Genomic DNA, 10,923 nt, shown 5'->3' on the forward strand with positions numbered 1-10,923 from the left:
AGATAGTGAAGGACAAGGAAGCCTGGCGTGCTGCAATCCACGGGGTCGCAAAGAGTCAGTCAGTGTCGGATACAATTTAGCGACTGGACAACACTTCAGGGCCTTCCGTGGAAGTCTTCCTTCCTTTCCTACCCTGTTTCTTTCATCCAGGCACCAAAACCTGCCTTTCAGTTCAGTTCACTTCAGTTCAGTCGCTCAATCGTGTCCGATTCTTTGCGACCCCATGAATCGCAGCACACCAGGCCTCCCTGTCCATCACCAACTCCCGGAGTTCACTCAAGCTCATGTCCATCGAGTCGGTGATGCCATCCAGCCATCTCATCCTCTGTCGTCCCCTTCTCCTCCTGCCCCCAATCCCTTTGCCAGTAGCCTATTCCAGGCCATAGCAACGGCGGGAACCTGCGTTCTAATTGTCTTTGCCATCTAACTGCATTACCCAGACCCTAGTGTCTTCACTGGTATTAATGAAGGTAAACACAGATAATGGAGGCTGTGTGTGAGAGAGAGAGAGAGAAAGATGGGTCTGTAAACTGCAAGGCACATTATTCATTAGGTAGTTAGAGCTGAGATGACGAAATCCAAAATTCGAGCCGCCCCGCCCGGCGCCCCCCAAGCGGCTCTCACACGGGACTCATAGCGGATCCCAAGGGTGCTGCAGCCAGAGTTCACTGGCTGGACTCCCTACGGCCTACGCGCGTGGGAGGCATGCCAGCGCGAGTTACTGGATTGGGTAACGGCGCACGGGGCGGGGCCTCTGGGAGGCGGGGCTTCCGGCCACCCCCGCCGCTGTTGCCAGGGGTGACAGCCGCAGGGAGGCGGAAGGAGCCGAAGACCAGCCAGATCTGCGTAGGTAAGCGGGAGCATTGGCGGCCATGGCGGTCTCGGAGCCCGGGTACCGAAGCTGGTCCTTGCGGCCCGAGGTGCCATCCGCCACCTTCTTCACCGCGCTGCTCTCGCTGCTGGTATCCGGGCCCCGTCTGTTCCTGCTGCAGCAGCCCCTGGGGCCCTCGGGTCTCTCGCTGCGGCCCGAGGCCCTGCACAACTGGCAAGGTGAGCAGGGCGGGGCCGGGTCCCGGGTGCCAGTCCTTTTTCCTCCGACCTCGCCAGGCCCTGGGCTCCGGCCTCCCAGCACCCACGCCACCCCATCTCCGTCCGCATCATTCTCCCCACCTGGAGGACCAGCCCCATATTCCACGTCTTTGTGCAGAGCCCCATCTTGGTCATCCCTTGTAACCCTTCCCTACCCAGATTTGTTCTGGTCCCTGTCGCCATCGTACTGGTCAAGGCTCCCATATTCATTTGTAGTAATTAGGTTTCATTCCACCCTGCTTGCTCGCCGAGGAGGATTTTTCTCTGCCTTGTCACAATCACACCTACGTCTGTTTTATTTGTTTATTTTTTCCTACGTCTGTTTTAGGGCCCAACCCCCTACTGGAAAAAAAAATTTTTTTTTTTTCACCTTCTCAAGACACTTGAGCTGTATCTGTGGCCACCTCTGTAAGCATCCTGGCCTCCTGGGGTTTAGAATTTCTTCTGCATCTTCGTTTTTATCTTAATCCTCTCTCCGATTCCCAGCTTATAGCGGGAGCGGAGTGTCTTGTACCTTTGGGAGAGGTGTTGGTTTTCTTGGGGAGATGGAGAGATTTTGCAGACCAATTATAAATATCTGCTCATAAAAGATGTTCTTAGTCTCTGTTTCTTCCCCATTCTTTTTCTGGGGAGGAAAATGGGAGATTTGTATGACTTGTTGTTTTGCAAAGCACTTTCACAGGCATTAATCTCTTTTCATTCTCACGGTGATCCCATGACGTATTATCACTTTAGGCTTTATTGCCCATGGGCTTTATTGTTGTCCATTCTTTAGATGAAACTGAGGCTTAATGCGAAGACTCATAGAGCTTTGAGTCATACAATTGACACAGGAACCCGTATTGTTCTTTGCATCGTGTGACGTTTTGGAACTGGAACCTTGGGCTTTCTAATCCCCAAATTATATAGAATTGCTTCTAGAATTTTCACATGTACCCTTGGGATTTCAGTGTTGGAAGTACTCAACAAGTAATGACGGTACTCTTCAGATAATGAAGCCTTACAGAGATGGCCTGACTGAGGTATATGGTTCTTAGCCTGCCTCCCTGCTCAAATCTAAAACCGGTCTCCCTCACCCTCACCCTGGATATACACAGCATGTCTGTCTTCAGAGACAGAGGCAAAATGCCAGCCTAAACTGAGCTCCCTTTTTTTTTTCCTTTACTTTGCGGCTTCTCTTGAGTGTGGGATTCACGGACAATGTGAGTATTAGACACGTAAGAGACCTTTGAGGGCCTCGAGTGTATCCATTTTATTTTACAACAAGAACATTGAAGCCGACAGGGCCCTGTGTCTGGACTGAACTCAAGCCAGTCTAGACGTGACAGAGCCAAGATTCCTTTAGGCTTCCAAATCCGATGTTACTGCCACTTCACTGATCACCCCCCTCTTTCAGTTTAGTGTTTTGGCCTGCAGGGATGTAAAAATATAGAAGCGAGGACTGCTTTTAGAAGAATAAAAGATTCTTTGCTGTCTTATTGCATATCAAACATCACTCTGCCTCTAAGACCGGATAAGCACTTGCAAGAAAGACTTCTGAGTTCTGTATCTACATTCTTAGTGATAGTTTTCTCATCTTTACAGGTGCACAATAATTCATGGTCCCTTTTTTCTTCCTCTGAACAGCCACTATGGAAGGAGAGGTCAGGATTACAGCCGAGGAGACGGGCACAAAGAGTGTTAAGTGACACCCACTCAATCCACCTGAAGCTGTTACAATTAATTAACCCTCAAACTGCCCGGTGAGATAGGTCAGTATTAAAGCCTCAAAGAGGATTATAAAGCACATTACAAATTATAAAAGACCATCCCATGCTAAAAAGCGTTATTTTTTTTCCCCCACGTGGAAGCCAGTCACAGATAAGACTTGCTCCAGGTCTGGGAAAGAGCAAAGATTAGACATCCCCGCCTCTACTTTGAGTCCTGGGTCCTTCGCTGTTGCTCCCCTCTGCTTATCCCACTGGCTCCGGGCTGATTTTCCCTGGCAACGAGAGCCAGCTACTCCCCGTTTTCCTAGGTGGGTTGTAACCTGGCTTTTCCCTTTTTGGAGCAAGCCACCACCGGGCCTCTAACTCGGTTCCCTCTGCAGTTTACAGGCTCGTGACTTACATCTTTGTCTACGAGAATCCCGTCTCCTTGCTCTGCGGAGCCATCGTCATCTGGCGCTTTGCTGGCAACTTTGAGAGAACCGTGGGCACCGTCCGCCACTGCTTCTTTACTCTGGTCTTCGCCGTCATCTGCGCCATCATCTTCCTGTCATTTGAAGCTGTGTCATCGCTGTCAAAGCTCGGGGAGGTGGAGGACGCTCGCGGTTTCACCCCCGTGGCTTTCGCCATGCTGGGAGTCAGCTGCGTCCGCTCTCGGATGAGACGGGCCCTGGTGTTCGGCATGGTGGTGCCCTCGCTGCTGGTGCCGTGGCTCCTGCTCTGTGCCTCCTGGCTCATTCCCCAGACCTCCTTCCTCAGTAACGTCTGTGGCCTGGGAATCGGGCTCGCGTGTATCCTTCCTAGAGGGCTGATGTAGTAACATTGACACGCCAAAGGGTGAACCACACTGTAGGTCCTGGGGGTTGGGGCAGGGGCTTCAGGCAGGTAGAATTCACATGTAGGTATTCTGTGTGCTAGCTTCAGATTAGGAACCATGTGGCCTCAGGCAGGTCACTTCCCTTCTTTATGCCAGAGTTTTCTCTTCTGGAAGAGATCCCCCTAGCTCTTTCCATACAATGGCTCAGCACTGCCAGTTGGTTTTTTTCAAGGTGTAAACCCATTTGACTAATTTTTTTTTACTGGAGGATCCTGAAATAACCATGAGCTAGAGGTGTTGCATGAAAGGTACTCCCAGGAAAAAAAAAAGGTATTCCCAGGAAACAGGTTTCTTTGTGTTTGTTTGGCTTAGTCTTTTTCTCAGAAGAAGAAGAAGAAAAAATTTTTAAGGTAGGCTTTGACAATATGAGTGGTTAAAAACTTAGAATAAGCCTTCTATTCCTTGCATAAACATTCTGGCAATTAGGCTGACTCTTTTTGGCCATCTCAGCAGTGACGGGCGGATGCAGGTCAGATGACCAGAGTACCCTCACCTCTCTGGGAGCTGGTGACGGTGTGTCGGGGGGAGGGGGGGCCTGCCACAGAGGCCCACGGAAAGCTCACTTGGTCACATCAAAGCAAGGCTCCTTCTACCTGGGACAAAGGACAAGATGTCAGACCTCCCAGAGGGTATTAGACTAGCCACCTGCTTCATCCCACTTAAAGAGAGAGGTGCGTGCTGGCTTCTGACTGTCATTCCAGGAGCCCGAGGGGCCCAGGAGAGAGGATGGGTGAGGTGTCAGCACTTGTCTGCCTGTCCTGTTGCTGCCTGTGTTTGCTGTGAGGTACGGAGGCTAGAAACTCCAGCTCTTGGTGTCCCCTGAGCTTGAAGCTGCAGTCCAGAGATGATGGTGGAATAAGCCCAGGCCCCCCATGGAGCCAGCATGGGCGCCTCTGTCCTAGGGGCAGTGTGCAGCGCCCTCCCTTCAGCTCTCTCCACTTCTCCTTAATACGCCAACCCCAGATGGCTTCACCTACTGCTTCTCCTTTGACGTCCCAGAGCAAGTTGCCATGAAGCTCGACCAGAAGTTCCCCTTCAGCCTGATGAGGAGGATTTCGATGTTCAAGTACATCTCCGGCTCTTCAGCCGAAAGGAGGGCAGCCCAAAGCCGAAAGTAAGTTACAGAATGCTGTGCTTGCTTTATTCCTGGAGCAGCTCCCGGGCCTATAAAAGAGCGGTCCCCAGCCATTTTGGCACCAGGGACCAGTTCCGTGGAGAACAGTTTTTCCACGAACCAGGAGTGGGGTCGGGGTGGGGGGCAATGGTTGTTTCAGGGTATTTCAAGCGATTACATGTTTTGTGCATTTTTATTTCTACTCTCAGATCCACCTCAGATCATCAGATCCCAGAGGTTGAGGACCCTTGCTGTATAGGGTGCGACTGGTTTTTGGTGTCCTGGGGAATAGGGAAGAGGGTGTGGGTCGCCTGGGCCTACCCAGCAAAACCTGTGCACAGATTTCTCCCGAGCATCCTGGACTCTGCCTGCTGCTTCCAAAGTGGGATCCAAGCAGGAAGAGCATTCAGTGCCCTTGCACATAATCCCGAGGGACTTGCAGCCGCATCAGTGGCATCACCAGCCCTCAGCACTGACGAGCCTTCTGGGAGGCTGGGACTGGGCTCCGGCAGGTGACGCTGGCAAGAAGCACGATCCACCTGACTGACTGGGAGGCTTAGGAGGTGGCGTGGCCCGAACCTCAGGGTGTTCTTGGCCACCTGGCGGGAGAAGGCGAAGTTTATTTACTGTTTTCCAGTCCAGGTGCGTTAACTCTCAATGGAGCTCTCACACAGCCTCCCTCCCTCCTGTCAGAGAGGAGGCCCAAAGGGGACAAATGTCTTTATCCAGGTAACACAGTCAGAAGTGCCCAGTTGAGAGCCAGGGGCTCCTGCTTCCGGGTCCTGCTCACTTCCTGTCCCTCCTGCACACGTGCTGCCAGCCTCAGGTGGCCTTCACTGGTTTTTGTCGATGCTGAGAGTTCCTGATGGAGGAGGTTTCCCTCCCAGAGAAAGAGTTCACTGCAGAGTCAGAGTGCTTTGTCAGCGGCCCATTTCTGCCTTGAGCCAGCTGTGGAGTCCATCTTGTCCCCCACGCTGGCCTGGAGGCAGGATCTTGGTTGAATCAGAAGCTGTTCCTTGTAGTTTATTTTAGGAGGCGGACTCTCAGCCTTCAGTGACTCAGAGCCCTCTGACAATTTTCTTTTCTTTTCTTTTCTTTTTTGGCCACGCTGTGTGGCTTGTTGGATCTTAACCCCCCTCCCCAAACCAGGGATCAAACTTGGGGCCCCCTCAGTGAGAGTGCCAAGTCCTAACCACTGGACCTTGCTGGGGAAGTCCCAGCTCTGACCATTTCTTAAAGGCAGGGACGGGTACTGGGAAAAATAGAAATGCACATTCACTCATTTTATTTCAGGCAAGGAATTCCTGGAGTCTCAGTGGGTGGGAGATGCTGACGTTTAGAATTAGCTGTATTTTAGCTTTTTGGAAGGACCCTGATGGCAAAGATCGAGGGCAGGAGGAAAAGGAGACAACAGATCATAAGATGGTTAGATGGTGTTCCCAACTCAATAGACATGAGTTTGAGCAAGCCCTGGGAGGTGGCAAAGGACAGGGAGGCCTGGTGTGCTGCAGTGCATGGGGTCGCAAAGAGTCGGACACGACTGAGCGACTGAATGGCAACAACAACGGGTGGGAGGTGTTTACATTTAGAATTAGCTGTACTGTATAGCTTTTTGGTTCTTAATTGCTGTTCTCACAGAATCTAGAGAGAACTTAGTTCTAAGTTCAGTTCAGAGAGAACTTAGGGGTCCTCATTTGCAAACTCCTCAGCCGTACTCAGTGAAGGAAGCCCCTCTAAGGTGACTAGGTTGACCCCTGGCAGCTGAGTCCTTTCTCTACAAGGCAGCCCCCAGTGAGGACAGTCTTGCACGCTGGATCACACTCACTTCTCTAACTGTGACACTCGTGGTGCCCAGTGATCCTGCTTCCCCATAACGTGCAGACCTCGCTGGGGATATGGTGACCCACATGGCATAGTGTCCCACCCCATAACATCCTGGCCTGCTGCAGCCACCCAGAACAGAACATGATGTTTCTGATGACCCAACAACAGGACACGGGCAACGTTGACGCATGTGTTGGTTTTGGCATCAGTCCTGGACAGCTTTGTTTCCCTTGGAGGCTCTTATCAAGCTTCTTATAGGCCAGAGCCTCTGCATTTTTCAAATTCTGAAAGTGCTGTTAAATGTTGTGCGTCTGTACTTCAGTTGATTTATAAGCCTAGGTTTGGACTGAAGTGTCTCAAGGTTTAATCATTACCTAACACAGGCAATGGCAACCCACTCCAGTACTCTTGCCTGGAAAATCCCATGAATGGAGGAGCCTGATAGGCTGCAGTCCATGGGATCGCTAAGAGTCGGACATGACTGAGCGGCTTCACTTTATCACTTTTCACTTTCATGCATTGGAGAAGGAAATGGCAGCCCACTCCAGTATTCTTGCCTGGAGGATCCCAGGGACGGGGGAGCCTGGTGGGCTGTCGTCTCTGGGGTCGCACAGAGTCGAACACGACTGAAGCGACTTAGCGGCGGCAGCAGCAGCAACACAGGTGTCAGTGGTGTTGACATTAGTTCTTTGTATTGAGAAATCTCTGCAAAAGTTCACAGGCTAAATCCCTTAGAACGTGTCTTCCTTTGTAGTCCCAGTCACCTGTGTCTGTGGTGGGGTCTTCGACCTTGGCACAGACAGCTCCCCGCATCTGTCGTGTCCGTTCCTGCCTGCCAGGACTTTGAGCTATAAGCCTTCTTTCCTGCCGTCACGGGTAGACCGTCTGCCAGCAGACAAGGCCTGGGCCCGAGCCCTGTGCTGCCCAGGTGGAGCCTTCCCCTCCGACCTCCCACAGGAGTGGACCTCTTCTCTTTGGTTGAATCGCTAGGCCAGCCACAGAAGACACTAACTACCGTGATCCCATCCCCAACTCCATCCGACTTGCAGACTGCCCTTACACCTCAAGGGGTTTCAGGCATGGGTCCGTTGCCCCTCATCCTGCTGGCTTACTGCAGGGCGGTGAGTGGGCACCTGTTTTCTGTTCAGTTGATATGACTCTTTCTCCCCATGTGGCACTTTTACAGCTGGTTACAGGAAATGCCCGTCCACAGCATGTTGTAATAGAAGGCAGTGCAGCGAGCCCAGGCCTTTCTCCTGCGGGTAGACAGTTCGGGGTGCTGTGTTCCCCGGCATGACTAGCTCAGCACCCATCTTCTCTCTCGTTCCTTTCCAGGCTGAACCCTGTGCCCGGCTCCTACCCCACGCAGAGCGGCCACCCTCACCTGACCCCAAATCGCCCTGCCGCCCAGATGCAGCACGCCAGTGGCCAGAAACTGGCGGCCTGGCCATCGTGTGCTCCTGGGCACATGCCCAGCCTGCCTCCGTACCAGCCTGCCTCCGGCTTGTGCTACGTGCAGAATCATTTTGGCACAACCCCCAACTCCTCGGGTGTCTACCCAGCTTCCGCGGGTGCCTCCCTGGGAGTCCAGCCCCCTGCCCCCCTCAACTGCCCCGGCACCGTGTATTCCGGGGCTCTGGCCACTCCAGTGGCCACAGGCTCTAAGGAGTGCTCAAGGGTCCTGATGCCCTGAGAAAGTTTCCAGGGATGCGATCTCCCCTCCTGGCCTTCTCAAAAAGGGCCTCTGTGAGCTGAGATTTTCTTGACACGAAGTTATTTATTGGATACCTCTATGTGCCACGCTCTGTGTTGAGTATTTTGATATGTGTTCCTGTTGATCTCCTTTACCCTCATGACAGCTTCGTGAAGTACAGTGGTCCCCACTTCCCAGATGCAGAAAGCAGGGCGCCTGGTCAGGACACGTGGCTCTTGTGGCACAGCTGGGGCGCTTGGCTTCAGGCCCAGGCCCCTCCCACCCACTTCCCCGCCCCAAAGAAACCTCGGGGAAGGGGGATCGGTTGTCAGCGGCTCATCCCAGCTCTGTTCCTTCCTGGCCTTGTGCGTAGTGCTCTTGGTTATCCAGTGTCCGTGTGTTCATGTGTGCCCTTCAGGAGCTCCCTGCTGGTGTGCTCGCCAGTCCCCAGGCCTGTGCAGTGTTTCTCCCCTGCAGCGACACCCCCACCACCCAGACTTCTGCCCCAGGAGTGGTGAGACGGGCCTGCGTGCGCCCCAGCAGTATGTTGACGGGTCCGTCGCGTTGGTTACGTTTGTATAAAGAAACTGCCTCCAGCCTGCCCCTGGCATGCTGTGTCTTTATGATCGGGGAATACAGAGGGCAGCAAAGAGAACTGTAGCCAGGTCCAGTCGGGCAGACGATGCCCCAGCGGGGATGTGAAATGGGGCAGGAGATACGAGGCTCCCTGGAGAGCTGAAAGGGCAAATGGGAAGGTTTGGCGACCCTGAGATGGGTGGACGGCAGAGAGCCACAGTGGTGGTCCCCACACTCCAGGCTGGGTCACCGTGAGAAGGGCTGCCTGGCGGGGCCTTACACAGGAGAGACATGGGCACTGGCGGCGACGCTGTGAAAAGCAAGAGTTAGGGAGGAGAGCCCTGGCCTCTGCCTGTCTCCTGATCTCCCAGCAGGAGATCCTGTGGGCTAAATTAACCATGAAGCTGTTGGCGAGTAAGCCCAGGAATTGTGGTCCGCAGGGATCAGCTCGCCCATGCCCACCCCTCGAGGCAGGGCAGGGCAGGACAGGAAGGTGACTGAGCCAACGGGCACCTGATCAGGCCCGGGGGAGCTCATAGCTTCTGATCAGCTGTCGGCTGGACTCCAGGTGGGCTCACGTTGAGGAAACACTCCTGGTGCGGGTGTCCTGACAGACACCATAACACGTGGCCTTTGTGTATTCCCGGAGCTGGATGGCCACCTTAGGCTGGCTCTTTGGAGAGGCCTGGGACTTAGAGATGGATAAGACACACCCACAGATCTGCAGCAGTGGTCAGGGCGATGAATGGCCTGCACTGGCCGGGGAGGGGGAACGAAGCCTGGAGGGTGGCTCCTGAGGATTGTGAACAGGATTCACCAGCCGAGGAGTCCAGACTGCAGTCCCAAGAGCCTGGCACATCCCACCACGCCCGCACCTTTCCCATAGGGTCACCTGGTGAGGGCAGGCTGCTGTGTGTCCCCTAGTCATCATCCCCCCACTGCAGACTCCAGTCCCAGGCCTGTGCCCAGAAGCAGGGGAGGAGGCCACCTACCTTTCAGCGTGCTACCATCACCTCCTTCGTATCTGGTCCTCCCAGTTGGATCAGCCAGAGCTGTAGAGGCTGGCGGCCTGCCTTGTGGATGGCCAGGCTCAAGGACCCTCACGCGACCCTGAGTAGCAGGGCTCTGAGGGTCATCTGAGGTCATTCTGTTCCATCGTCTCCTCTGCCACTGGTTTCCTTAACCAGCTTCCTGGGAGGTGGGGTGGGTCTGGCAGAGCAGCCGACAGCAGCCCGTCCTCTGCTGCAACCGCTGCTCTGAAATTGGCTCTTTGCCTGTTCCCCTGGGCTTTGCTTGGGGCGCAGCAGGCAGCCTGGACCAGAGCAGGGGCACTTGTAGAGGGGATCCCAAAGCCCTCCCCCACTTGCCTGTTGAATCATCCACGTGTATCCGCTTCTGTGCGAGTGTGCCAAGCCTTGGACTGGGCCTCAAGACAAGACAGGTGAGCTCTGTGAGGGCGGAAAACCCCCAACACGGGGCTGACACACAATGAAGATCTGTTGACCAAGTAAATGAACTGGGATGCCCTACACTTGGGGATCTCAATCTGGGAGTGGGGGAGAGTAGACAATTGAAAAATTGTAATTCAGTGGCGTTGTTCAGGCATCAGAAGAGGCCCCCAGACCAGCCTGGAGATCTGGGGGTCAGTCGGATACCGACCACACATCCTTCCATGGGGGCGGGGTGGCCCTGAAAGGAGGGAAAGGGGAAAGCCCTAACTAGGTCCTCTCGCTATTGTTAGGTGCAGGAAGAACACAGACCAACAGGCAAAGGGAAGGCCATTGTTCCCCCGCATGATAGAAACCGCTCCCCAGGCTAGGACGGACCCACTGATGGCCAGAGAAGCTTCCAGACGTTCTCCAGTTCCCCCTCTTCGTCAGCAGGGGGCAGCAGAGAAGCAGCCCCTTGGCCACCTCTGAAATCTTTCCCTGGGGCTGGTGCTGGGACTACAGGAGGAAGACGGTGTGCTTCCGTCCTTGAAGGAGCCCCCTCTGGGGTGGGGCCGGGGATCCAGCTCTGTGCATAAATGTGACCTTCCAGATAA

At 54.1% G+C, this 10,923-nt stretch overlaps 1 protein-coding gene across 3 annotated transcripts; it reads left to right on the forward strand.

The window, feature by feature from the left end:
- RHBDD2 (rhomboid domain containing 2) lies at positions 783 to 8,905 on the forward strand. 3 transcript variants are annotated; one of them, XM_018040863.1, is made up of 5 exons: positions 783 to 1,050; positions 3,179 to 3,586; positions 4,636 to 4,786; positions 4,996 to 5,046; positions 7,946 to 8,905. In XM_018040863.1, the coding sequence occupies exons 1-5, from the start codon at positions 873 to 875 to the stop codon at positions 8,301 to 8,303; spliced, it is 1,146 nt and encodes a 381-aa protein (XP_017896352.1). In that variant the 5' UTR covers positions 783 to 872; the 3' UTR covers positions 8,304 to 8,905. The 3 variants fall into 3 exon arrangements, with proteins under 3 accessions (XP_017896352.1, XP_017896353.1, XP_017896354.1); XM_018040865.1 differs by lacking the exons at positions 783 to 1,050; positions 4,996 to 5,046 and adding exons at positions 2,181 to 2,291; positions 2,716 to 2,840 and having other exon boundaries at positions 7,946 to 8,659; XM_018040864.1 differs by lacking the exon at positions 4,996 to 5,046 and having other exon boundaries at positions 789 to 1,050; positions 7,946 to 8,904.

Source organism: Capra hircus, chromosome 25 (genome assembly GCF_001704415.2).
Source record: "Capra hircus breed San Clemente chromosome 25, ASM170441v1, whole genome shotgun sequence".
Taxonomy (NCBI): Eukaryota; Metazoa; Chordata; class Mammalia; order Artiodactyla; family Bovidae; genus Capra; species Capra hircus.